The following is a 26,617-nucleotide window of genomic DNA, read 5'->3' as shown; positions in this document are numbered from 1 at the left end:
GCACTGAGTAGAGTTCCCTGTGCTACACAGTAAGTTCTCATTAGTTACCTATTTTATGTATGCATGCTAAGTCTCTTCAGTCATGTCCGACTCTTTGCGGCTCCATGGCCTGTAGTTTGCCAGGCTCCTCTGTCCATGGGATTCTTTTTTTTTTTTTTTTGGTGTTTTTTTTTTTTTTTAGTTTTTTTTTTTTTAAATTTTACAATCTTTAATTCTTACATGCATTCCCAAACACATGGGATTCTTTAAGCAACAATACTGCAGTAGGTCACCATGCCCTCCTCCAGGCAATCTTCCCAACCAAAGAATCAAACCCAAGTCTCACATTTCCTGCATCAAGCAGGCAGGCTCTTTACCACTTGCACCACCTGAGAAGCCCCATTTTGTGCGTAATATTATCTATGTCAGTCCCAATCTCCCAATTCATCACACATCCTCCTTATCCTTATGGTAACTGTAAGTTTGTTTTCTATATCTTTGACTCAATTTCTGCTTTGCAAATAAGTTCATCTGTATGATTTTTCTAGATTCCACATATAAACAATATACAATATTTGTCTTTCTCTTTCTGACATAGTTCACTCTGTATGACAATCTCGAGGGCCATCCATGTCAATGCAAATGGGATTATTTTGATACATTCTTGATGGCTCCACAAACTATTTGAGATTGGAACTACTCCCGAGGTTCTAGGAGGCATGATCTCAATGGTTCTAGAAAGTTTGGGAAGAGAGGAAGGGTATGTGAGAAGACGTCACTGTATTATAGAATTGGAATTTTGCCAGATAGACCAGAAAGAGATTTTTAAGGAGAAGAAAAGCATAGAGGTACTACAGAGAATTGGTGTCAGGGAACTGATGCTAGAATAGGATGATGTGGCAGGAGTTGAGGCCATGAAAAGCAGGGAGAGGCTGAATTACGAAGGATATGACTGTGATGCTAAAGCTGAAACTCCAGTACTTTGGCCACCTCATGCGAAGAGTTGACTCATTGGCAAAGACTCTGATGCTGGGAGGGATTGGGGGCAGGAGGAGAAGGGGACGACCCAGGATGAGATGGCTGGATGGCATCACGGACTCGGTGGACGTGAGTTTGAGTGCACTCTGGGAGATGATGATGGACAGGGAGGCCTGGCGTGCTGCAATTCATGGGGTCACAAAGAGTCGGACACGACTGAGAGACTGAACTGAACTGAACTGAAACATCTATGTGCTTACTAAATACTGTGCTAAGCAGTTTATAAGGATTACATTTCTTAATCTTCTCAACCACCTTAAAGGAAAGATTAATACTTAGGTTAATACCTATCGCTCACACTTTACAGAAAAGAAAACTAAAATTCTGTGAGGTAGAGTAACGTGTCCAAAGTCATGAAGTGAAGTGAAGTGAAGTCGCTCAGTCGTGTCTGACTCTTTGCAACCCCATGGACTGTAGCCCACCAGGCTCCTCTGTCCATGGGATTTTCCAGGCAAGAATACTGGAGTGGGTTGCCCTTTCCTTCTCCATAGGGCTAGAATTTAAGCTCAAATGCAAGCTTACATCTGGCTGGCTCTAAAGCTATGTTCCTAATCACACTACTATTCTGCCACAAGGATTTTGGACTTTATCCTGTAGTCAACAGGGAGTCATTAAACAATTTTGAGTAGAAGAGTGACAAAATCTGGGTTTTGAGAAATGTTTCTTAAAAAGGCCTCAAGGACAGTCGTCCTTGGGTGGGCTCAAACCACCAATCTTTTGGTTAACAGCCAAATGTGGTAACCAGTTGCACCAACACTGTACAGGAGGCAGTGACCAAAACCATCCCAAAGAAAAAGAAATGCAAGAAGGCAAAGTGGTTGTCTGAGAGGGCTTTACAAATAGCTGAAAAAAGGAGAGAAGCAAAAAGCAAGGGGAAAGAGTGAAGATAAACCCAACTAAATGCAGAATTCCAGAGAATAGCTAGGACAGATAAGAAAGCTTTCTTAAGTGATCAGTTCAAAGAAATAGAGGAAAACAATAGAATGGCAAAGACTAAAATTGGAGATATCTGGGGAACATTTCATGTAAGGTTGGGCACAATAAAGGATAGAAACGGTAGGACCTAACAAAGGCAGAAGAGATTAGGAAGAGGTGGCAAGAATACACGGAAGAACTATACAGAAACGGTCTTTGGAGAAGGAAATGGCACCCCACTCCAGTATTCTAGCCTGGAAAATCCCCAGCAGAGAAGCTGGCAGGCTTCAGTCTATAGGGTCGCAAAGAGTCAAACACAACTTAGCGACTGAGCACAGAAGGAGGTTTTATTTCTTCTTTGGGTAACCACTCGTTTGCACTCAAAAGAATCACAATTTATAATTATTTTAATGTGTATTTATATTATCTTAAAATATAATGTTTTTTATCAAATGAGTTGATTTAAGTAGTAAATGTCCACATTTTAAAACTAAAGAAAAAAAGAGGTCTTAATGGCCTGGATAACCACAATGGTGTGGTCATTCACCTAGAGTCAGACATCCTGGAGTGTGAAGTCAAGTGGGCCTTAGGAAGCACTGTTTTTTTCTTCAGTCACTAAGTTGTTTCCAACTCTGCAATCCATGGACTACAGCATGCCTGTCCTTTACTATCTCCCAGAGTTTGCTCAGACTCATGTCCATTGAGTGGTGATGCCATCCAACTATCCCATCCTCTGTCACCCCCTTCTCCTCCTGCCCTCAGTCTTTCCCAGCATCAGGGTCCTTTCCAGTGAATCAGCTCTTCAGGTGGTCAAAGTACTGGAGCTTCAGCTTCAGCATCAGTCCTTCCAAAGAATATTCAGGGTTGCTTCCCTTTTGGATTGACTGGTTTGATCTCCTTTCTGCCCAAGGGGGCTCTCAAGAGTCTTCTCCAGCACCACAATTCAAAAGTATTACTTAGGAAGTATTACTGTGAACAAAGCTAGTGGAATTGATGGAATGCCAACTGAGCTGTTTCAAATCCTAAAAGATGATGCTGTGAAAGTGCTGCACTCACCATGTCTGCAAACTTGAAAAACTCAGCAGTGGCCACAGGACTGGAAAAGGTCAGTTTTCATTCCAATCCCAAAGAAGGGCAATGCCAAAGAATTTTCAAAATTCCGTGCAATTGCATTCATTTCACATACTAGTAAAGCATGGTCAAAATCCTTAAAATTAGGCTTCAGCAGTATGAACCAAGAACTTCCAGATGTATAAGCAATAAGCTGGCTTTAGAAAAGGCAGAGGAACCAGAGATCAAATTGCCAATATTCATTGGATCATTGAGAAAGCAAGGGAATTCCAGAAAAACATCTTCTACTGCTTCACTGACTACACTAAAGCCTTTGTGTGGATCACAACAAACTGTGGAAAATTCTTAAAGAGATGAAAATACGAGACCACCTTACCTGTCTCCTGAGAAACCTGTATGCAGGTTAAGAAGCAACAGTTAGAACTGGACAAGGAACAACAGACTGGTTCAAAATTGGGAAAGGAGTATATCAAGGCTGTATATTGTCACCCTGACTATTTAACTTATATGCAGAGTACATCATGCAAAGTGCCAACCTGGATGAATCACAAGCTGGAATCAAGACTGCCAGGAGAAATATCAGCAACCTTAGATATGCAGATGATACTACTCTAAATGACAGAAACTGAAGAGATACTAAAGAGTCTCTTGGTGAGGATGAAAGAGAAGAGTAAAAAGCTGGCTTAAAACTCAACATCAAAAAAAAAAAAAAAATCATGGCATCCAGTCCCATCACTTCATGGCAAGTAGAAGAGGGAAAAGTGGAAGTGTTACCGAAATCGCAAATCCACGCGCCCGATGCACAGTGAGGCCCATAAATACTAAACATAAGAGTTTGGAAGAGAGAAAGGTTTATTACAGATTCATACAAGCAGATGGGTGGCTCATGTCCTAAGAACCCCAAAGTTACTGAAAGCTGTCAGCACGTCCCTTTAAAAGGAAAAGGTGAGGGATGGGCATGGTTAGCTGTTACAGACTTCTGGGTGTCAGATCCTTCGTTCTCGAGGTCAGGTCATGGTCAGGTAATGATGTTCCTGAAAATCTCTACCAGATGAATGTTATTCTCTGTCCTGACGAGAAAGGGCAAAGTCCCGAGGCACAACTTTTACCCACCAAGGTCCCAGTCCTGGCTAAGAGGAGGCAGATCTCAGTTGGCAGCTCCTTCAGGGCCAGGTTCCCATATCCTGCCCAGCTGTCATCCCTGAGGGAGCCAGGCATCCAAGCCAAGTGGCCCTCAGTCTCCTCAGGCCGTCCAAATGGGGAGACCAGGTCTCACAGACTGTGACTCATACAGACGGCCACTGCTGGTGGGTCACAGAGACAGGGAGAGGTTCACTGCTCCTCAAGTCCTGGGCCATGGCTAGTGGAGGGCCTTAGTGAGGGCTCTGGAGCTCTGCAGGACATAGTGCCTGGGCTCACTAGTCTGCTCCCTGGGCCCTCCAGCTCACCTGCTGGCCCAAGGCTAGGTAAGCTGGAGGGCCTCCAGGAGAAGGCCTGCATCTGCCCTTTACCTCACTCTCCATCTGATGACCACCACCCCATGGATTGTTGACTGAATCATTTCCCCAATAGTCCCCTGTTGACAGTTACCAGTGGGCAGGACCCACTGCCGTGCTAACCAAGAGCTGAGCAGGCCCTGTTGCCTAGTAACAGGGTGCAGAGTAATGAGGCACAGCAACGCTACGCGCTAAGGGCTGTGCTCATCCTGCTCTGTTAGAGAAGCAGTAACAGACTTTATTTTCTTGGGCTCCAAAATCACTGTGGCTGATGACTGCAGTCATGAAATTAAAAGATGCTTGCTCTTTGGAAGAAAAGCTATGCTAAACCTAGACAGTATTGAAAAGCAGAGACATCACTTTGCTGACAAAGGTCTGTCTACTCAAAGCTATGTTTTTTTTCAGTAGTCATGTATGGTCGTGAGAGTTGGAGCGTAAAGAAGGCTGAGCGCTGAAGAAACCAGCCTTGGGGTTCTCGCGAGATCTACCTCCTTAATACCAAGTGCCTGTGTCTGGCAGAGCTGATGTGAGATGAATAGACAATCCTTCCCAGTCGCTGGGATAATCATGAGCATTGGCTGGACCTTCCAGCACACACCGAGATAGTGAGGAGCCAGACAAAAAGCACAGACTATGGTGCCAAAACAGACTAATAAGGAACTTAGTGATTTGGCCTGTGACCCTCCAGCACAATGTTCTGCAAGTCCAGTTGGGGGATGATATGTTTCACTGGCAAGTCACAATTATGGGACCTCATGACAGCCCATATCAAGACAGTGTATTTGTTTTGGCAATTCATTTGCCTACAGACTACCCCTTCAAACCACCTAAGGTTGTATTTACAACAAGAATTTATGATCCAAATATTACCAGTAATGGCAGCATTTGTCTCGATATTCTAAGATCACAGTGGTCTCCTGCTTTAACTGTTTCTAAAGTTCTTTTATCCATTTGTTCACTGCTATGTGATCCAAACCCAGGTGACCCCTTAGTGCCAGAGACTGCATGGATCTATGAAACAGACAGAGATAAGTACAGCAGAATATCTCGGGAATGGACTCAGAAGTATGCCATGTGATGCTACCTTAAAGACAGAATAACCTGTATTATAGTTAGAATAAACTTTAAATTAGTGCTTCTTTTCTGATTTTCTTACCGGGCTGCTCTCGTATCAGACCTCATCTTTTTTAATTGTATTTTTTGTTTACCTCCCTCCAGTCACATGCCCATCTGAGAAGACTTAAGTTTTTCCAGCTTTGGACAATAACTGCTTTTAGAAACTGTAAAGTAGTTATAAGAGAATAGTTGCGCAAGATTCAGAATTTTTTAGAAAATGTAGCATGTGTAATATGTAGCCAATGTGTTCACTCTAACTTGGTTACGAGACTAAAACCATTCCTCACTGCTCTAACATGCTGAAGAATCATCTGAGAGGGAGGGAGATGGATGCTGAGTTGTCGCATCAAAGGAAGCAGGATTATTCTAGCAGCATCCATCCTTGTTTAAGCATTCCACTGTTAGAGATTTGAGGTTACATGATATACTTTATGCTCATAACTGATGTGGCTGGATAATTTATTGAATTTATAGCATCAGCAGAACAGAAAATGTGATGTATTTTATGCATCTCAATAAAGGAATGACCTGTTCTTGTTCTACAGAGAATGGAAATAGGAAGTCAAACACACTTTGTATTCGAAAATAGGGTCTCAAACATTTTAAAATTTTCATTTAAATTGTTAGGAGGCTTGGAGCTATTAGTTAATCTGTCTTCCAATACACTGTTTAATATAGCACTGAATAAATGGTGCAAGTTGTCAATGGATGAGTGATCAACTAATAGCTCTGCTAGTAATTAATTTATTCTTTTTCAATAAAGTTTCATAAACCAATGAGTTTAGTTCAGTTCAGCTGCTCAGTCACGTCTGACTCTGCGACCCCGTGAACTGCAGCACGCCAGGCTTCCCTGTCCATCACCAACTGCTAGAGTCTACCCAAACCCATGTCCATGGAGTCAGTGATGCCATCCAACCATCTCATTCTCTGTCGTCCCCTTCTCCTCCTGCCCTCAATCTTTCCCAGCATCAGGGTCTTTTCAAATGAGTCAGTCTTCGCATCAGGTGGCCAAAGTACTGGAGTTTCAGCTTCAACATCAGTCCTTCCAATGAACACCCAGGACTGATCTCCTTTAGGATGGACTGGTTGGATCTCCTTGCAGTCCAAGGGACTCTCGAGAGTCTTCTCCAACACCACATTTCAAAAGCATCAATTCTTTGGCACTCAGCTTTCTTTATAGTCCAACTCTCACAACCATACATGACTACTGGAAAAACCATAGCCTTGACTAGATGGACCTCTGTTGACAAAGTAATGTCTCTGCTTTTTAATATGCTGTCTAGGTTGGTCATAACTTTCCTTCCAAGGAGTAAGCGTCTTTTAATTTCATGGCTGCAGTCAACATCTGCAGTGATTTTGGAGCCCCCCAAAATAAAAAGTCAGCCACTGTTTCCCCATCTATTTTCCATAAAGTGATGGGACCGGATGCCATGATCTTCGTTTTCTGAATGTTGAGCTTTAAGCCAACTTTTTCACTCTCCTCTTTCACGAGGCTCTTTAGTTCCTCTTCACTTTCTGCCTTAAGAGTGGTGTCGTCTGCATATCTGAGATTATTGATATATCTCCTGGCAATCTTGATTCCAGCTTGTGCTTCCTCCAGCCCGGAGTTTCTCATGATGTACTCTGCATATAAGTTAAATAAGCAGGGTGACAATATACAGCCTTGACGTACTCCTTTTCCTATTTGGAACCAGTCTGTTTTTCCATGTCCAGTTCTAACTGTTGCTTCCTGACCTGCATATAGGTTTCTCAAGAGGCAGGTCAGGTGGTCTGTATTCCCATCTCTTTAAGAATTTTCCACAGTTTATTGTGATCCACACAGTCAAAGGCTTTGGCATAGTCAATAAAGCAGAAATAGAGGTTTTTCTGGGAACTCTCCTGCTTTTTTGATGATCCAGCTGATGTTGGCAATTTGATCTCTGGTTCTTCTGCCTTTTCTAAACCAGCTTGAATATCTGGAAGTTCATGGTTCACGTATTGCTGAAGCCTGGCTTGGAGAATTTTGAGCATTTAGCTGTCTGGATTAATCAGTATAGGAAACAATCTTTTGTAAATGCAAAGCTGTTTTTTGTATATATTGTTGGGATTTGGCTCATTGTTTGACACCAAATGATGATGTAAAGTTTAAGAGAGTGAATATTTTGCATGTTCAGTTAAAAGTGCGCAGTCTGTTACACATTGATTGACCTGATTTATGCAGAATTAATAAGTTATTCAGATAGGATAGCTTTACTATGCTGCACATGATACTGGCAGCCTGAGAGTTCATAGACGAACTTGGGACCCAGCAGTTTTGAAACGTGTATGTGGAGTTTAAGGAATTTGTTTTCCAGGTGCAACCCCCATCTAACTACAGTTTTTCTTCACCTTGTACTCTTGACAGCTGAAAAGACCATAACATGGGAGTAATAATGGGTCAAAATTTACCAAAAAAGTACTGTTTTGGTGTGGGAGTTGTCACAAGGCTATGTGGAAGTGACTTGAACTATGAGGGATATTGAGGGTTTTTTTTAATGAATTGAATATCCATTAAAATGGATTTGTTCAGCCATTTACATTAATGAACATTTAAATCCAACAGATGCCATTTCAGGTGACAACATGAATGAATAAAAGTCAATGCTGTTGAAAAAAAAAAAACCTATAGTTTTTCCAGTAGTCATGTGCGGTTATGAGAGTTGGACCATAAAGAAGGCTGAGCGCCGAAGAATTGATGCTTTTGAACTGTGGTGTTGGAGAAGACTCTTGAGAGTCCCTTTGACTGCATGGAGCTCAAACCAGTCAGTCCTAAAGGAAATTAACCCTGAATATTCATTGGAAAGACTGATCCTGAAGCTGAAGCTCCAACACTTTGGCCACCTGATGCAAAGAGGGAACTGATCGGAAAAGACCTTGATACTGGGAAAGACTGAGAGCAGAAAGAGAAGGGAGCGGCAGAGGGAGGATGAGATGGTTAGATAGCATCACCCACTCAGTGGACATGAATCTGAGGAAACTCAGAGAGACTGAAGGACAGGAAATCCTGGAGTGCTGCAGTCCATAGGGTCGAAGAGTCTGACAGGACTTAGCGACTGAACAATAACAGAAAGGTTTCTATTGACAACGGAATGAAAAACGTACGGGAACAGACGGAAACTGACCTCTTCTAAATTAAAATTTGATTCCCAAATTCTGTCCGTGGGGTAAAGGGCTCCTGGTGTCGTATCATTCCACAGCCCGGATAAACTTGCTTACTGGGGCGGGGAGCCTGGGGTGGCGTCAACGCAGAAATGGGCGGGGCTGAAGAGTTGAGAAGGCCGTGAAATTAAAAGACGCTTGCTCCTTGGAAGAAAAGTTATGACCAACCTAGACCGTTTTTCCAGTAGTCATGTATGGATGTGAGAGTTGAACTATAAAGAAAGCTGAGCGCCAAAGGACTGATGCTTTTGAACTGTGGTGTTGCAGAAGACTCTTGAGAGTCCCTTGGACTGCAAGGAGATCCAGTCCTGAATATTCATTGGAAGGACTGATGTTGAAGCTGAAACTCGAATACCTTGGCCATCTGATACGAAGAGCTGACTCTTTTGAAAGAGCCTGATGCTGGGAATGATTAAAGGCGGGAGGAGAAGGGGACGACAGAAGATGAGATGGTTGGATGGCATCAGTAATTCAATGGAACTGAGTTTGAGTAAGCTCCGGGAGTTGGTGATGGGCAGGGAAGCCTGGCGTGCTGCAGTCCATGGGGTCGCAAAGAGTCGGACGCGACTGATCTGAACTGAACGGTACTGGGAACTTCTCGACGCTCTGCTACTTCTGTCTGTAGACGACGGGCTTCCGCCGTCCGCCCGCAGGTAGTGGTATCGAGCGCCGAGCCTAGAGAACGGCGCTGGGTGAGGGGCTTGGTGGTGGCTGCGCTGTCTCCATAGGCGTTATGAGTTTGGCTGGGGGCCGCGCCCCCCGGAAGACCGCGGGGAACCGGCTCTCTGGGCTTCTGGAAGCAGAGGAAGAAGATGAGTTCTACCAGACGACTTATGGGGGTTTCACTGAGGCAAGAGCCGGGCCCAGGAAGAGGGAGGAAATAAAGCTAAATGGAGTACTGACGGAGAGAGAAACCTCGGACAAAGAAGGGGGCGGGGGAGAGGAGTCCTGGTAGCTGGTACTGGAGATGGCGGCGGGCGAGATGGGGGGATAAACTGGAGTCCTAGCAGGGGGAGCCCTGAATGGTGTTGGAGGGGTCAGGGATGGAGAAGTTGTCCGAAGGACCCCAGACTATGGCGGAAAACTACTGTGTATTTCCTTAACTGCAGCTCTCAGCGCTTCTGACGTCTAGCATACGCCAGGCACATCCTAGTCACGCGGTGTATATTCTTTGGCCTACTGCCTGGTTATTCACCTGAACTGTAGAAAAGAATCTCTCAGAAAAAAAGATAGAAGGACTTAGCCAACTCCTTTTTTCAGCTTTCAAATATCGTTATAAATGTTTTCTTAGATAACTGTTTCTTGACTGTCCTGAAAAGTGACCCCATGTATGTCCTTCATAGAACATATTTCAATTTGTAGTTAGATATATTTTGTTTGTTTATGCCTTCCAATAGACTGTAAGTTCTGTAAGGTTAGAGATTATCTGTTTTGTTTAACAGTGTACGTACATCTGAGGGCCTAGTCCGATGACTGGATTGAGTTGACACTTGTTAAATTTGTATTGATTGAATCTGTCCATTCTTTAAATGTGTTAAGTGCCTAAAGCAAGCCAAGCACTGTGATAGGCGCTGTGGAAACAGAGAGTATTAAAAACACCACCTTATCCTTACGTTTTCCAGACTCCAGTGGGGGACCTAGCTGAGGTAACAGTCAGTTAAAATATCGTGTGATAAGGCGAAAAGTGTTAAGCATAGGGTGCTATGGTAGCACTTGGGAGACAAAGTTGTTTGGGATGGGCATCCCTGGGAAAGGTGATGTTTACGCTGAGGACAGTTTGAAAAGTGAGCCTTGGCTGGATGGAGAGCAGTAGGACTGGAAGCAGGGAAAGACGGAAGGTTAGTCCTGGAGGAGGGTGGGGCAGAATATGTAAAGACACTGACATCCTGCTCTGGGACCTGCACAGCTACTCTCATACTCCAAACCAGGAAGGAGAATAGTAGCGGGAGTAGGCCTGGGCCCGTTCTTGTATGGTTTTGTGAGCCATGTTAAGTTTTATCCTTCATTCAGAGGACTGCGATGATTTCACGGTCAGATTTGTACTTTAGAAAGATCATTCTATAATGAGGAAAATGGTAGAAGGAGGCAGTGAGAGTAGAGAAACAAGAACAGGAGGAGTCAAGAGAAACTAAGGAATTAATTAGAATCCACAGGACTTGGTGACTGGTTAGGAATCATTACTTAACACAGCCATAACCAATTAGTTTAAAATAGAACCTTCTCATCTCTCTTCCAAAGGCCATTTTCCTATTCCTGTCATTTTACGAGTCGTTATTTAATATGTACCCTTCATGCTTCCAAAAAGGATTTAAGAAGGCTTATGATATAAACAAAAAGTAGGAACAGTAAAAATAGAGACAGATGAGAAGTAATTGTACCAGGAGCCTCTGCTAAAATGGTACAGTTGATATTAAATTTAGCTGTGAGTTTCCTGGCAGCCGAATCCTGAATTTTTTTTTTTTTTTTGTAAGAAAGAAGCATTTAAGTTCTTTAAGAGAGAGATACTTATTCAGCATTAAGTCCTAAGGAGAATTACATCCTTGTAAATAAAATAACAGGGGTTTGTAGATGATGTAAAAGCATTCTCTTAACTAGTCATGTCTCTTAATGACCCTCGATAAAAGCCAAAGGAATGATAGTAAATCCGTAACTTAGTGAAAGCATTTCAGTTGGGCACTAAGCTAATGTGTAGTTGAACTACTACCCTCTGGTGATATGATTTAATACCAGGTCAGGACTGAGGGGATTAATGTGTTCTCAGGCTGTCTTTCACAAACATTAGTTGGGAGGAAATGATGGTCACCAGTACAAGACTGAGTAATGGCTGCCTTGGGTTGTCAGCTGTGTTATTTGCTTGCTTTGCCACCATGTGTACAAGATTAACCCATCAGTCTTGTCAGTGATTGAAGAGAGAGGCACATGTTTGAGGTGCTGCCTGCTCAGTTAACTCCCCTCCTCCCGGGCATTTTTTCTCTCTCTCTTTTCCTGTGTGGCTGCTGTTTTAGCCCAAACTCAGGCTTAGGCTCTACTATGTGTTTTCTACTCCAGTCCATCCCACCACCTCCAGAACTTTCTGAAACACTCCTTGTATGTAGTTTTCCTCTCCTCCCCGAATATTCAGTGTCTTCCCATTATACATGGTATGCAGTGAAATTGCTCAGTTGTGTCTGACTCTTTGCAACTTCATACGTACGTTATACAGCCTGCCAGGCTGCTCTGTCTGTGGGATTCTGCAGGCCAGAATACTGGAGTGGGTAGCCATTCCCTTCTCCAAGGGATCTTCCCAACCCAGGGATCGAACACAGGTCTCCCGCATTGCAGGCGGATTCTTTACCATCTGAGCAGCTAGGGAAGCTCATACATGGTGGTAGGACCGAACTCTTTTTCTGTCCCAACTCACCTGAGGAATGAGACATATTTCTCAGTAACTTTAGCTTACTTCAGCGGTGATTATCGGTGCTGGACCAAGTAAGGGAGGGAGAGGATTGAGAATCACTGTCCTGCAAGTTAAGATCATAAGTTTAAAAGTTAAATGTCATTAAGTCATGACATTTACATTTCTCTGTAGATCGAATCCCTGGAGAAGGAAATGGCAACCCACTTCAGTATTCTTGCCTGGAAAATTCCATGGGCAGAGGAAACTGGCCAGCTTCAGTCCATGGGGTCACAAAGAGTTGGACACAACTGAGCACATAGATTGAATGCAACCTTCTTTTCAAATCTTGTAGCTCTTTAGGGCATTCAGTTAGTGTTGGAAGGAGGCTGTGATGAAGCCAAAAGCAGTCAGCTAGGAAGACTTCTACCAGAGACAGACCTGCTTTGCTTAGGTCTAAATCCTTATTCCATAAACATGCTGTGCACATTCTTGCTTCTGTACCTTTGTTCCTGTCATTTGCTCTGCCTGGGATTCCCTCTTCCCTCTTGGCTGTCTAAATACTAGCAGTGTTTTAAACCATGGCTCAAATCCTCTTCATTCTTTAAAGTCTGAAGCAGAGTTTAGTAAACTACAACCTGCTGGCTGAATCTAACCCACTATCTATTTTAATCTGGTCCTTTGCAGAAAAAGTTTGCCAACTATTGGTCTAAAGGAATAAAGTCTAACATTTAGACTTTTCCAGGCCATCAGTCCACAGCAGGTGTGCCTTCCTCTGATCACCCATAACATTTTATTGCCATTTGGTAGTTTATATGTTGCCCTGTATTAAAACTTCCATTTATAATGATGTCTTTTCCTATACTTGACTGTGAGACCCTGAAGGGGGAGACCAAACCGTATCCTTTTGTACCCCAGCACTTAACACAGTGTGCTGTGCTGGGAGCCAGCACGGGAGGGTGCTGCAGGTAAAGGGCAGTCAGTTAACGTTGGAAGGGGTGGTGCTGGAGCCAAAGACCATCAGCCCTTCTTGCCTGAGGAAAATGAAAGGCTAGGCTGGGAAGGAGAGTGGGGCAGCCCTTATCAACAGGCAAAGGGATTCTCTTCCTCCTAGAGGGGCGTTAATAACTGGTAGTGAGAACCTCATCTCCCTGTGTCCTCAGGAATCAGGAGATGATGAGTATCAAGGGGACCAGTCCGACACAGAGGATGAGGTGGACTCTGACTTTGATATCGACGAAGGGGATGAACCATCCAGTGATGGAGAAGCGGAAGAGCCAAGAAGGAAGCGCCGAGTAGTCACCAAAGCATATAAGGTGCAGGGGAGGCCTGGTTTTCTTGGACTTCCTTAATTTGTATTCTCCCTTTCATCAGGTCTCATTATGCCCCACACCAATCCCACTTCCTGCTCTGCTGGTTTTCTCTTCCTAACATCTTCATTGTCTCCCAATATCTTCTCTTCCCTGGTATCTGATTTCACTCTGTCCCCAGGAGCCTCTCAAGAGCCTGAGGCCTCGAAAGGTCAGCACCCCAGCTGGTAGCTCTCAGAAGACTCGAGAAGAGAAGGCACTGCTTCCATTAGAACTACAGGATGATGGCACTGACAGTGAGTGGGGATGTTTGAGTCAATAGACAAAGTTGAAGTGTTGTGATAAAGTACTGTATTCATGTTAAGTTTACTGAAGTTGATAACTTTACTATGAGCATGTAGGAATAATTCTAATTAGGAAATATACACCGAGTATTTAGGGAAGAGAGCCATGATGTTGATGTGCATAACTTAACTCTCAGATTATTCAGAAAATACGCACACACAGATTGCAAATAGGGCAAAATGTTAACAGAGGATTTGGCAAAGGATTCATGGATGTTCTTTGTACTATTCTTAACTTTTTTGTAAGTTTGAAATGATTTCCAAATAAAAAGCTTTAAAATTAAATTCAGAGAAGGTAGACATGAGTTCAAAGATTTCTTCCCCTATGATTTCCTTCCCAGGTCGGAAGTCCATGCGTCAGTCTACAGCTGAGCACACACGACAAACATTCCTTCGGGTACAGGAGAGGCAGGGCCAGTCACGGCGACGGAAGGGGCCCCACTGTGAGCGGCCACTGACCCAGGAGGAGCTGCTCAGGGAGGCCAAGATCACAGAGGAGCTCAACTTACGTTCACTGGGTCAGTCTTTGGTTTTGAGAACAGTGGGTAGAGGGGCTGAGAAGCACAAGGAAAAGTTAGATCTAGAGGCCCCAAAGAATTGGACAGATGGAGATTTGGGACAAGAGAAATCAGAAGAAAGATACGGGGAGAGAAAGTGATTAGGAGCAAGGAAGTAGGCAGTAATGAGGGCCCTGAAGAACAAGTTACATTAAAGTGCTTTGGTATTAAAATAGGAATTGTATGGAAAGGAGTTCAGATTCTAGCTCCACTGCTCACTTGCTATAAGACTGCAGGCAAATTACTTACAACCTGCTTGTGTCTTTCTTTCCTTGTTCACAAAATGCAATGAGATGATAATGCTGCTTTAATGATCATGAGAATTAGAAATTCAGTAGAATCAGTCCGTTCATGAGATACATTGCTTTAAGGTTAAAGTTCTATAAGATCTCTTCAGTTTATGGGCTACTGGGCACACAGTCCTGTATGGGAACATTCAGTACAAAAGCATACATTTCTTTAAGGGGCGGTGAGAGTTCTCAGATCATGAGAGATGAATGAGGGAGCAGCAGATTTCACTCCCCGCATCATGTGCTCACTCTGGAGCATATGTGCATTGAGTGAAATAACGGGGGAAATCTACAATATTTGGTTTGCTGTTTCTCTCTCTCTGAATCTTTTTTTCCTCAAGCACATATAATTGAATATGCATAACCCAAATACAGTTTTACTGTGGTGTGGAAGATTGTTTACCCAGAATATCTGGGAGCCAACTCAGTTTAGTTCAATGGTATCCTTGGTATCCTAAGGACTTCCTTGGTGGCTCAGACGGTTAAGCGTCTGCCTACAATGCGGGAGACCTGGGTTCAATCCCTGGGTCAGGAAGATCTCTTGGAGAAGGAAATGGCAACCCACTCCAGTATTCTTGCCTAGAAAATCCCCTGGACGGAGGAGCCTGGTAGGCTCCATGGGGGAAAAGAGTTGGACACGACTGAGTGACTTCACTTTCACTAACTCATTTTAGTTTAATGGTATCAGTAGTTTTGAAATGTAGCTACCTTCACTCCAGAAAGTTCCCTGGTGGTCTAGTGGTTAGGACTTGGTGGTCTCACTACCTCGCCTGGGTTCTATTCCCGGTCATTGAAGCACATCTTTGGGGCTTCCTTGATAGCTCAGTTGGTAACGAATCTGCCTGCAGTGCAGGAAACCTGGGTTCAATTCCTGTGTTGGGAATATCCACTGGAGAAGGGATAGGCTATGCACTCCAGTATTCTTGGGTATCCCTGGTAGCTCAGCTGGTAAAGAATCCACCTGCAATGTGGGAGACCTGGATTCGATCCCTGGGTTGGGAAGATCCCCTGGAGAAGGGAAAGGCTACCCACTCCGGAGAATTCCATGGACTGTATAGTCCATGGGGTCACAAAGAGTTGGACATGACTGAGTGACTTTCACTTTCACTCCAAAAGACCACAAAAGATTTAATTTTCAACATTTTCAGGGTGTATTGTCACGACTTTTAAAAAATATTTATATTTGGCTGTGCTGGGTCTTCGTTCTGCCCTCAGGCTCTCTCTCATTGCCGAGAGCAGAGGTTCTTCTTCATTGTCGTAGGGTGGCTTCTTGCGTGGAACACAGGCTTTGGGGCATGAGGGTTCAGTATCTTTGGTGCATGGGCTTAGCTGCTCCATGGCATGGGGAATCTTCCTGGACCAGGATCAAACTAGTGTCCTCGGCCTCGACAGAGCAGATTCTTTATTCATGTGTTTTTAATTGAAGGATAATTACAGTGTTGTATTGGTTTCTGTCAGACATCAACATGGATCAGCCGTAGGTATACATATGTCCCCTTCCTCTTCAGCCTCCCTCCCACCCCATCCCACCCTTCGAGGTTGTCACAGAGCCCAAGTTTGAGTTCCCTGAATCATAGAGCAAATTCCCACTGGTTATCTATTTTACATATGGTAGTGATAGTGTATATGTTTCCATGCTACTTTCTCCATTCATCCCACCCTCTCCTTCTTACCACCCCCGTGTCCATAAGTCTGTTCTCTATGTCTGCATCTTTATTGCTGCCCTGAAAATAGGTTCATCAGTACTACTTTCTAGATCCCATATGCATGTGTTAATATACGATATTTATTTTTCTCTTTCTGACTGACTTCACTCTGTGTAATAGGCTCTAGATTCATTCATCTCATTAGCACTGACTCAAACTAGTTTCTTTTTACGGCTGAGTAATATCTCATTGTATATATGTACCACAGCTTCTTTATCCATTCATCTGTTGTTGGACATCTAGGTTACTTCCATGTCCTAGTTATTGTAAATAGTGCTGGCAGGCAGATTCTTAACCAGTGGACCAACAGGGAAGTCCAGCTGTCGTGACTTTAAAAAAAAAATTATTATTATATTGGCTTTAAAACGGGAAATATACCCTTTATCGGTATAATGGCAATGACGTACTTTAAAAGTGGTTATCTCTTAAAACATAAATGACTGAGAAATACCACAAATAATGAGGTCATTTAATGTCACTATAATTATAATCTGCATCCTTTTACTACATTGATGGTTTCAGGCCACTGTAAAGAGAGTGATTCCCAGGCTTCCGACATAGGAGATCCTGGTAGGGCATGTTTGGCAGGAGAAAAAAAGTATAAGTTCATTTTTGAACATGCTGGATTTGAGATGTCTGTGAGCAGTTCATGCAGTGCTGAGAAATCAGATAAACACACAAATCTGGTGTTTGGACAAGATATCTGGGCTAGAAATACAAATTTGGAAGTTTCTGAATGTGGATGGCAATTGACACTGGAGTGGCTGAGATCACTCAGGGAGAAAACACAGAGGAAGAAGGGTAGGCAGAGGCTCAAGAAGGTCCTGCAGACACCGAAAAGTAATGGTCTCCTACAAGAGGAGGAGCTTAGAAAAGGGTCTGAGGGAAGGCCAGAGAGTGAGAAATGCCAGGAAAGTTTGTCTTAAGAACCCTAAAGAAAGAGAATGTTTGGGGCAGTAGCTGCCCAGTCTTGCTGAGATGCCAGTGAAGAGAACTGAGGAGTGTCCGTTGGTTTTGGTGACATGGGGTCAGAAATGACCTTAGGGAGCACTTTTGGGGGAGCAAGCCATTGGGAAGTTGTTGGGAAGCCAAACCTTTAAAATTTGGCCATGAAGGGTAGGAGAAAAACAGTGGGGGGCCTGGGGGGTCAAGAAAGGGTTTGTCCTTCTCTTTTATTCAAAGATTGGAGAGTATATATTTTTGATGAGATGCAACAGAAAGAATTTTAAGACAGAAAAGAAAGGATCATTAATAGTGTAGGGTTTTAGAGAAGTGGGAGTCAGGGTGGGAGCTAGGGCACGGGTAGAAGGGTTGGCCTAAGGTAAGAGGAAGGAAGTAAGGGTGGCTCTTAGCTATAGGGTTGTAAATCCAGAGCAGGCCAGTATAATGGTTCTCATCTGATGTTTTTTAGGGACTGTCATTTGTCAGGTGTTGGAGATAGAGTTGGAAGCTTGAGAGTGAAGACTGTTTGAAATTGTTGTGGAGATAGGATCATCTGCTGGTGTTGGCAGGTCTTTTGAAGTTTGGGAATATGAATTTCTGGCGGTTTTATTCTACCTGTTGTGTAACTTTTTTCCAGTACTGCTCATCGATCCAGGTCTGGGCGAAGGAGTTTAGATTGATAAGAGAATGACTGATAAGAGAAAAGGAAGGCTGGAAGGAGTGATAGAATGCAGAGATTTTCAGGTACTCGAAGTACTAGAAGAACAGAGGTATCTAGGGTAATGGAGCAACAAGAGCTGAAGCGTGGGGCTCCACAGGACACAGGCACATCCTGTCCGGGGTGTGGGAGAATAAGCGGCCTCCACCAGAGGGTTACAGGGGGTAGTGGCCTCTACGGATGACAGGTTTCCTGTAAGGCAAGTTTTGGAAGGCATGCTGAATGAGAAACCTGACGAAATAGATGAGCTGGCTGATTATAGAGCAGGGGTTACAGAGGGTACAGGAAAGTGTTGAGAGAAGAGTTGAAAGGTTGGCTCCAGGGAAAGCAGTATTATCATCCAGAATTCAAGTGTAAGAGAGATTAAATCACTGGATGGAGGTGGAGGGGTCAGGGGAGTAGGTGTCCAGCGGACTCTTCTGGTCATACTTTATCCAGAGCAGTGATCCCCAACCTTTTTGGCGTCAAAGACCAATTTTGTGGAAGATAATTTTTCCACAAACCCAGCAGTGGGGGGGATGGTTTCAGGATGATTCGAGCACATTACATTTATTGTGCACCTTATTTCTAATCTAATGTTGCTACTGATTTGACAGAAGGTACCAGTCCTCGGCCCAGAGGTTGGGGACCCCTGCACTAGAGAATTGTGTTCAGAGTACCCACATTTAAGAGGGGCAGAGGGACCAGGTATATTTTGATCTGTGTATACATTAACAAATCTTTATTGAATTCCTGTAATGTGTGGAATGCTGCGTGACCCTCATGATGTATAGGTAATATGAGTCACAGTCACTGCCCTTGAGAGACGTGTGTACCAACAATGAACTGCCACAGAGCAGTGTCACCTGGTCCAGACAGGGTGACTAGTGAGCTAGAGAGGAGGGCCTGAAAGAAGGAACCATTAGCTCAGCTCATTGTTGCCCTGTGAGAATGCAGATACAAAGTTGCCAGATTTTCTTAGTTTTTCAAAGGGGACCAGAAACCTCTGTCTTTGAATGTAATTTCCTGACTTTCAAATGTCAGCAGCTAATTCAGATTTTCCTTTAAAACACTATGCAAATCAAGCAGGACACATAAGGGGGCTGTTATCTTGCAGCCTCTGCCATAGATCATGGTAAGTACAGGAACAGAAGTGTGTTTTTGGCACAGGTGGCAAAGGAGGGAGTGACTCAGAACCATGTTTTATGAGGAATGGTTCAGTAGAAGGGGTACTGTGATCAGCCTGAAGAGAGATGAGCACTAATTTCAACTAGTTAAAGGACTGTCAAGTGGAAGACAGGTTAGATTTGTGTTTCTTTTGGCCTTAAAAGGTGAAACACTATCAACAGGAAGTATATTTCAGCTCACAGTGGGAAAGAAGGGGGCTTCCCTGGTGGCTCAGTGGTAAAGAATCCACCTGGCAATGCAGGAGATATGGGTTCAATCCCTGGTCCGGGAAGATCCTAACTGCTGCAGAGCAACTAAGCCTAAGTTGTGCACCACAACTGCTGAGCCTATGCTCCAGAGCCCAGGAAGCACGACTGCTGAGCCCGCGTGCCTAGAGTCGACGCTCCACAACGCCAGAAGCCACCACAGCGTGATGCCCACACCTGCTGCAGCTAGAGAAAAGCCCATGCATCAGCGGAGATCCAGCACAGCCGAAAAAGCAAATGACTCAGTGAATTATAAATTGCTTTTTAAAAGTAGGAAAGAACTCTAATCACTAGGGAGTCCTCAAGAGGCAGTGTGCTGCCTTGGATAGGTAGGAACAAGTTGACAGAACAGTAACGAGAGGTTAGAGGAAATGAGCAGGCTCCTTGCCAAAGGATCCCTTTCAGCTCTGAAGTCCTACTGTTCTGAGCCAGTGAGGAATCAAGTGACCCTAAGAAATGACGAGCAGGGTGTATATCAGAAGGGGCAAGAAGAAAGCTTATGAAATGGGAGATGCTTGAGGGCTTTAGAGGACTTTGCTAATTGGCTTGGGTGAGCAGTGACTAGACAGCCAAGAGGGTAATTAACAGACTATAGGACAGGACTGGGGTTTGGAAAGTGGGGAATTGACCATCTGTTCGTTCCTTCCTGAAGAGACATACGAGCGTCTCGAGGCTGACAAAAAGAAGCAGGTCCACAAGAAGCGGAAGTGCCCTGGGCCCATAATCACCTACCATTCAGTGACTGTGCCACTGGTTGGGGAGCCAGGCCCTAAGGAAGAGAATGTCGATGTAGAAGGGTGAGTGAGTGAATCTCGGGGAAGAGTGCAATGTCTCCCTTCTGTATTCAGCTTGTGTTTCCTCAGCCCCGTCTCACTTGCTCTCCTCACACAGCTCTCCTAACACTTGGGTATCTTTCAGATCCTTTTCCCATCAGCTCCGATTTTTCTTATAGTCGCTCTCTCCTCCTCTTTTTCCATCCAGCCCTGCTTTGTTTGTCCTGTCTGTCACTTAACAGATTCTCTCGGACTGCTGCCATCCACTGCGGCCACCTCTTTCTTGAGTTCTCTGATCTCTCAGCTCTGTGTGTTTCTGTCTTTTCCCTCAGACTTGATCCTGCTCCCATGGCTTCTGCACTGACTGCCCGTGCTGGGACTGGACCCGTCATCCCTCCTGCTCGCTGCTCACGTACCTTCATCACTTTTAGTGACGATGCCACATTTGAGGAATGGTTTCCTCAAGGGCGGCCCCCAAAGATCCCCGTCCGGGAGGTCTGCCCGGTGACCCATCGGCCAGCCCTATATCGGGACCCTGTTACAGACATACCCTATGCCACTGCTCGAGCCTTCAAGATCATCCGTGAGGCCTACAAGAAGTACATCACTGCCCATGGACTGCCGCCCACTGCCTCAGCCCTAGGCCCTGGCCCACCACCTCCTGAGCCCCTCCCTGGCTCTGGGCCCCGAGCCTTGCGCCAGAAAATTGTCATCAAATGAAGGGATGTCTGGTCCTTAGAAACCTCTTTCCTGTCCTAACTTAAGGTTCTTAAGTTGGGGCTCTTAAGAAGCCCTGCTTCTCCCCTTGGTCATCGCTGATCTTTGCCCAGCTCTTCTCTGTATTTCTTTCCCCATCTTTCCCCCTAGTTCCTACTGGTTTGTGTTTTTTAATCTAATAAAATAGAAGGATCCCTTTTGTCTGGTGTCCAATCTAGGGTTGGGAGCAAAAAGTATTTGTGAATGAGTTTTATATTTGTTTAATAGTTTTTATTATGAGTCATCCTTTTTATTCTTTATTTTTTAGGTTTTTTTTTCTTTCTTTTTCTTTTTTTGGCCACACCATATGGCTTGTAGGATCTTAGTTCCCCAACCGAGGATCAACCCTGGGCCCTCAGCAGTGAAAGCACCTAGTCCTAACCACTGGACCACCAGGGAACTTCCGGAGTTGCCCTTTTTAGATTGTAAAATATTAATTCCTCTAACAGTTTATAAACACCTTAAAATTAGACACCAAAACAAAATCCTTATACTCACCTCTATATCTCCTTACAGTCACTGCTTTGAATATAGCAGGCACTAAATATTGAGTTGGCCAAAAATTTTGTTCAGCTTTTCTGTACGATATCATGGAAAAACCCAAACAGACTTTTAGGCCAATCCAGTAAGCATTAATAGGAACTGTGATTCGTAGAAGTCCAGTTTCTGGGACTCGGGCTTGTGGGAAAGGGAGGAGGTGCCATGGCTGTTAGCGGCCACTAGAGGCTCTCAGGGCTGGGCAGGGTATGGGGGCTGTGTATATGTGATCTCCCACTACCCCCCACCTGGCCAGAGCTAAAATAATAAAATGCTGAGCTCACTGTTCCCCCACCCTCTCCCCCGGCACTGGCTCCTCTTGCTGCCCGGACGGTGTTCAGCAGAACAGACAGACCAACCAACAGCAGGGGAGGTGAGAAGGGAGGTGGCCACCAGGACTGGTAGGTGGGGAAGGCAGGGGGCTTGTGGATCAGAGCCTGGTGGGAGATGGGAGGAGAAGAGGGGCTCCTGCTGGGAATGATGTGGTGTCTGTGTCTCTGTCACTCAGTGTTTCTGTCACTGTCCTTTCCCTTGACTGTAGTTTATGTTGTCAATGTATGTATCTCACATATTTTCTCAATCTTTCATATTCAGCATGGAGTGTATGTGTGGCTTAAAAGATCATGCAAGTTTAGTCCTCTCACTGTTTCTAGAGAAACTTTATCCCATTTAGAAGGCATTTCCCACCCATTAGACTGGCTTCCTGTCCAAAGCCAGGGACAGTTGTGTGAACTCTGTACCTTCTCCTAAGGCTGTGCCACCCTCCCCCACCCTGGATGTCTCCCAGGCCCTCTGAGCTCTCACTTTCCCTCAGGATTTAGAATTTGAGCAAACATAATGAGATCTTGATCCCCCACAATAAAAGGAAATGAGGGTAGAGTAAGAGCACGGTCTTTCCCCCCAATCCTCCTGGGTTTCTTAAGCCAGTTTAGGAAAAACTGGATTAGGGGGAAGAGAGGCAGAATTTCCCTGAAGCTCTCTGCCTGCCCCCCTTCCTTGCAATAGGAATTGGGCTTGGGGCCAGCTGTGATGGCAGGGCTCCTGGCAGCTGTGCTAGGGCAAGAGGCACCGACAGGCGAGGTTAAGGGGAGGGGTACTGCCAGGGTTTCTGGTACAATGGGGAGACGGATTCACCCTGCATACCTGGGATCCCCATCCAGAGTGGCTGGAAGCTGTGGAAGCGAGAAGGAGGCTCCAGTTCTAACTAAACAACCCAACCTTCCCCCATTTTCCCATGCCCAGCTAGATCTCTGTCCTCCAAGGCAACCAGCTTATTTATTGCTCTGCCCCACTGGCTTGTCTGTTTCCCTGCTGTGTCCGTGGACATCTTGCCATTGTCTAACCACTTTCTCCCTATAATCCAGGCTCCGTGAGTGCCACACAGTGGGGAGGGGGTGGGGGCCATCATGTCATCGTATCTAAAGGAACTGGAAAAATACAGAGACATAGACGAAGATGAGATCCTAAAGACGTTGAGCCCTGAGGAGCTAGAACAGCTGGACTGCGAGCTTCAGGAGATGGACCCCGAGGTAGGGGCTCCAGCACAGGGGATCGGGCAATCCCTAGGCGGTAGGGAGGGCGCGGGGCCCGGGACTGAGACCAGGGTCATCTACAGGGCTTAGAGTCCCAAGAAGCTCAGGGGAACAGTGTCTGGAGATGCTCTAAGGAGAACTGGAGGTGCCCCAGGCCAGAGCGGGGGCCCTGACTTGCTCTCCAAAACTCATCCCTAAGAACATGCTCCTGCCAGCTGGACTAAGACAACGTGACCAGACAAAGAAGAGCCCAACGGGGCCGCTGGACCGAGAGGCCCTCTTGCAGTACCTGGAACAGCAGGCACTAGAGGTCAAAGAGCGTGATGACTTGGTGCCCTTCACAGGCGAGAAGAAGGGTATGGGATCTCTAACATCCATGTCTCCTAGAACCCAACGGTGGTCTCTCACATGTCCCCATTCCAGCTTTCTTCTCACTTGCCCGCTCCTAACTGCCAGGAAATCAGCTGCCCACACCTGCATGCCAACTTGCACTCCAGCTCTTAGAAGTGATCAAGGGGACCCAGGAGTCCTGAGCTTGTAGAGGACTCAGGTTTTACAGTGGCTCCTAGCGACCCAGCATTCTACCTCCTGGAGAAGGAAAGGAAGCTGGAGGCCAGGATCTTAGGAGAAATGACCTCAACCTGAACCATCCTCATCTCCCCATCAGGGAAACCCTACATCCAGCCCAAGAGAGAAATTCCAGTGGAGGAGCAGGTCACTCTGGAGCCTGAGCTGGAGGAGGCGCTGGCCCACGCTACAGATGCTGAGATGTGTGACATTGCAGGTGGGCAGCTGTGGGCAGTTGAGTTGGGAGGATCTGGGCCAGGGGTCGTGAACATGGCATGGGACTAGTGGGATGTGGATGTTTTGAGAAAGCCTTAGGTAGTGGTTTTTGTCTATATATGTATTCACTCATTTTTAAATTTAATAAGTTAACATCTCAAGGGCGATTTTACAGGGATTATAAAGCAAAACTATTCTGGCTGCAAACAGGAGGGTTTAACAGACCCCCTCACCCTGTAGTGGCTCCTTAGGGACTTTCCCTTAGCCCTGTCTCAGTGTTTTGAAAACCACTGCCTTACACAGCTTAATGGAAGGGACCCCTGGGACCAAAAGTGGAAACCTCTTTGGAAGAGGTCAGGCTTCAAGAATGCAATAGATTCAGACTGAGGTGGGTGGAGGGCCTGGAACAAGCCCGTTTTTCTCATTCCCTGTGCCCCCTCTGCCTACTCTCTCCAGCAATTCTGGGCATGTACACACTGATGAGCAACAAGCAGTACTATGATGCGATCTGCAGCGGAGAAATCTGCAACACCGAAGGCATCAGCAGTGAGTGTGTTTGGGAGCATGGCGCCCAGGGCTCCGGGCAGGTGTCCCGAAGTCTGAGCAAAGGTAGCGAAGGGTGAAACGAGGCAGGCAGGCAGAGGACATGATGCAGAAGTGATAAGAGAATGAATGGGGAGGAGGCTGCGGGGAGCATGCTGGGGTTTCCTTCCTGCCCTCACCCACCAGGTGTGGTGCAGCCTGACAAATACAAGCCAGTGCCAGACGAGCCCCCCAATCCCACCAACATCGAGGAGATACTGAAGAGTGTTCGAAGCAACGACAAGGAGGTAGAGGAGGTGAACCTCAACAATATCCAGGTGTGATATCTGACCCCATCCTCTAAGCAGTAACACCGGCCTAACCCGGCTGTCTTATGAGTCCCCTGGCCCTCCCTCTCCTATTTCCCTTTGACAGGACATCCCGATAGCCATGCTAACTGAGCTGTGTGAGGCCATGAAGACAAATACCCATGTCCGGAGCTTCAGCCTGGTGGCCACAAGGAGTGGTGACCCCATTGCCAATGTAAGGCTAGCTGGCATCCCTCACCCTCTCCCTGGACATGCATCCCTGGCAGGGCTGTCAGAAAGGGTTGTGCTGGGGGTGCTATTCCCATCAACTCTCTTAGGAGAGACCTGCTGGAGACTCCTCCCCTCAGTCCTTTGACTCACAGCTGTGAAATCCTGATTGTCTTCCTAAAGCACCAAACCCTCTCAACCACCCCCAACTCCACTGCACACATCACCCCACTGCTTTCCCTACTACCTACCCTCCCTCTGCCTCCCTGGAGCCCCACACCCAGCTCAAGGACTCTTCTCAAAGAGCTGTCTCCCTCTCGCTCCTGTTCTTTCTCTCCTCAGTCATCTGTGAAACTGTACCCTAACCCTAATCCAAGTCCCTACTACCCAGGCGGTGGCTGACATGTTGCGTGAGAATCGTAGCCTCCAGAGCCTGAACATCGAATCCAACTTCATTAGCAGCACAGGGCTTATGGCTGTGCTGAAGGCAGTTCGGGAGAACGCCACACTCACTGAGCTCCGAGTAGACAACCAGGTCAGCCTTCCCTCCCCTCGTCTTTGCAGTCAGCTAACATTCACTGATCCTCTTCCCTGGGGCAGCCACCGGCAGGATCTCATCTGATCTTGTTTGGACTCTCCCTCTTCTTATGAGGGGAGCCAAGGCAGCACCTCTCATTACTCATTCCAGAGAACGAGCCTCTTTAACCTCCCAAAGGGTTGGTGGTCTGAGATGGTGAACAATCCAGGCGAGGGGTGCTGACGGCTTCCATCTCGCCCTCCCCCAGCGCCAGTGGCCTGGTGACGCGGTGGAGATGGAGATGGCCACGGTGCTCGAACAGTGTCCCTCCATTGTCCGCTTTGGCTACCACTTTACACAGCAGGGGCCACGCGCTCGGGCCGCCCAGGCCATGACCCGGAACAATGAACTGCGTGAGTACCTGCAGACATGGTGCGTGGGGAGAAGGCAAGTAGCTGCAGAAGCTGGTGGATGCCCCTGAAAGCGCCTAGGGTGCTGCCAAAGTGCCATGCACAGAAGTTGAAATGCCATAGGTGACCAGAAGGTAGACAGGAAAACTCCTCTGCCCAAGTACACCAGTAGAGAGGCAAAACGGAATCAGTCATAGCCGTTGGGGCTGTGTGTTTTTACCTGCCGTTGTTTCTTATTTTAACATGGCGGGGAGGAGCATGCTTGGTGACCTCAGACATTGCCTCTATGAGTCTGGCCAAGGAACTAGAAAGGAGAAGGAACACCTTTGCAGGAGGCGAGAGATGGGATAATGACTTGCGTTTACTCTTCTTCCTTTACAGGTCGCCAGCAAAAGAAGAGATAACACTACCTTTCCCTTTACCAACTAGGGCTTGGAGCCCTGAAAGCTTAAATCCTCACCTGTCCCTCCTTTCCTGTAAATAAAGGCCCTACTGTCCACTCTGCCTGCCTGCTTCCTTGGGCTTTGGAGTGGAAATCTTGGCGCTAACCCCCAAGGGTTACTGCCAATTCATCAGGGGATTATTTATACTCTGGGGATCAGCAGGCAGGGAGGTTCAGGTTACCAGGAGGAGGTGGGGGGAGCTTGCTCCGTTGGTGTTCCCCATAACCCTGCGAATGCCTTTAGTCTCTTCTACTTTCACAGGGCGGCTAGCCCTAGCTCTGTTTCCAGACATGTCCAACCCCTCCCCGCCGACCAGTGCCTACCCACAACCCTCGTGTTACTGGAAGGAGGCAAGGACTTTGAG

General features: G+C 46.0%; 2 protein-coding genes and 1 pseudogene across 3 annotated transcripts; all 3 read left to right on the top strand.

Annotated features, from left to right (window-relative positions):
• The first annotated feature begins 5,132 nt into the window (after positions 1 to 5,132).
• LOC114113195 (ubiquitin-conjugating enzyme E2 D3-like) lies at positions 5,133 to 5,625 on the top strand (annotated as a pseudogene).
• Positions 5,626 to 9,453: 3,828 nt separating this feature from the next.
• VPS72 (vacuolar protein sorting 72 homolog) lies at positions 9,454 to 21,133 on the top strand. The gene is made up of 6 exons (XM_004002483.4): positions 9,454 to 9,642; positions 13,329 to 13,481; positions 13,657 to 13,771; positions 14,161 to 14,337; positions 20,097 to 20,241; positions 20,550 to 21,133. The coding sequence occupies exons 1-6, from the start codon at positions 9,526 to 9,528 to the stop codon at positions 20,935 to 20,937; spliced, it is 1,095 nt and encodes a 364-aa protein (XP_004002532.1). The 5' UTR covers positions 9,454 to 9,525; the 3' UTR covers positions 20,938 to 21,133.
• Positions 21,134 to 21,852: 719 nt separating this feature from the next.
• On the top strand, positions 21,853 to 26,312 carry TMOD4 (tropomodulin 4). Of its 2 annotated transcripts, none has more exons than XM_027974703.2 (10): positions 21,853 to 21,883; positions 22,875 to 23,039; positions 23,242 to 23,398; positions 23,710 to 23,826; positions 24,282 to 24,371; positions 24,555 to 24,685; positions 24,783 to 24,890; positions 25,275 to 25,418; positions 25,669 to 25,813; positions 26,192 to 26,312. In XM_027974703.2, the coding sequence occupies exons 2-10, from the start codon at positions 22,917 to 22,919 to the stop codon at positions 26,212 to 26,214; spliced, it is 1,038 nt and encodes a 345-aa protein (XP_027830504.1). In that variant the 5' UTR covers positions 21,853 to 21,883; positions 22,875 to 22,916; the 3' UTR covers positions 26,215 to 26,312. The 2 variants fall into 2 exon arrangements, with proteins under 2 accessions (XP_027830504.1, XP_027830496.1); XM_027974695.2 differs by having other exon boundaries at positions 21,853 to 21,911.
• The last annotated feature ends 305 nt before the right edge of the window (positions 26,313 to 26,617 follow it).

The sequence above is a fragment of the Ovis aries genome, chromosome 1, assembly GCF_016772045.2.
Source record: "Ovis aries strain OAR_USU_Benz2616 breed Rambouillet chromosome 1, ARS-UI_Ramb_v3.0, whole genome shotgun sequence".
NCBI lineage: Eukaryota > Metazoa > Chordata > Mammalia > Artiodactyla > Bovidae > Ovis > Ovis aries.
Note: the sequence above shows the minus strand (reverse complement) of the source record. Positions and strands in the feature narration are given on the sequence as shown.

What these genes read in the sequence shown, in the direction of transcription:
- VPS72 (XM_004002483.4), top strand. Translation starts at nt 9,526, where the DNA reads ATGAGTTTGGCTGGGGGCCGCGCCCCCCGGAAGACCGCGGGGAACCGG. An exon ending in ACAGGATGATGGCACTGACA is followed by an intron (nt 13,772 to 14,160) that starts GTGAGTGGGGAT and finishes TTTCCTTCCCAG; the next exon opens with GTCGGAAGTCCATGCGTCAG. An exon ending in GAGAATGTCGATGTAGAAGG is followed by an intron (nt 20,242 to 20,549) that starts GTGAGTGAGTGA and finishes CTTTTCCCTCAG; the next exon opens with ACTTGATCCTGCTCCCATGG.
- TMOD4 (XM_027974703.2), top strand. Translation starts at nt 22,917, where the DNA reads ATGTCATCGTATCTAAAGGAACTGGAAAAATACAGAGACATAGACGAA. An exon ending in TTCAGGAGATGGACCCCGAG is followed by an intron (nt 23,040 to 23,241) that starts GTAGGGGCTCCA and finishes CTCATCCCTAAG; the next exon opens with AACATGCTCCTGCCAGCTGG. An exon ending in AGCTCCGAGTAGACAACCAG is followed by an intron (nt 25,419 to 25,668) that starts GTCAGCCTTCCC and finishes GCCCTCCCCCAG; the next exon opens with CGCCAGTGGCCTGGTGACGC.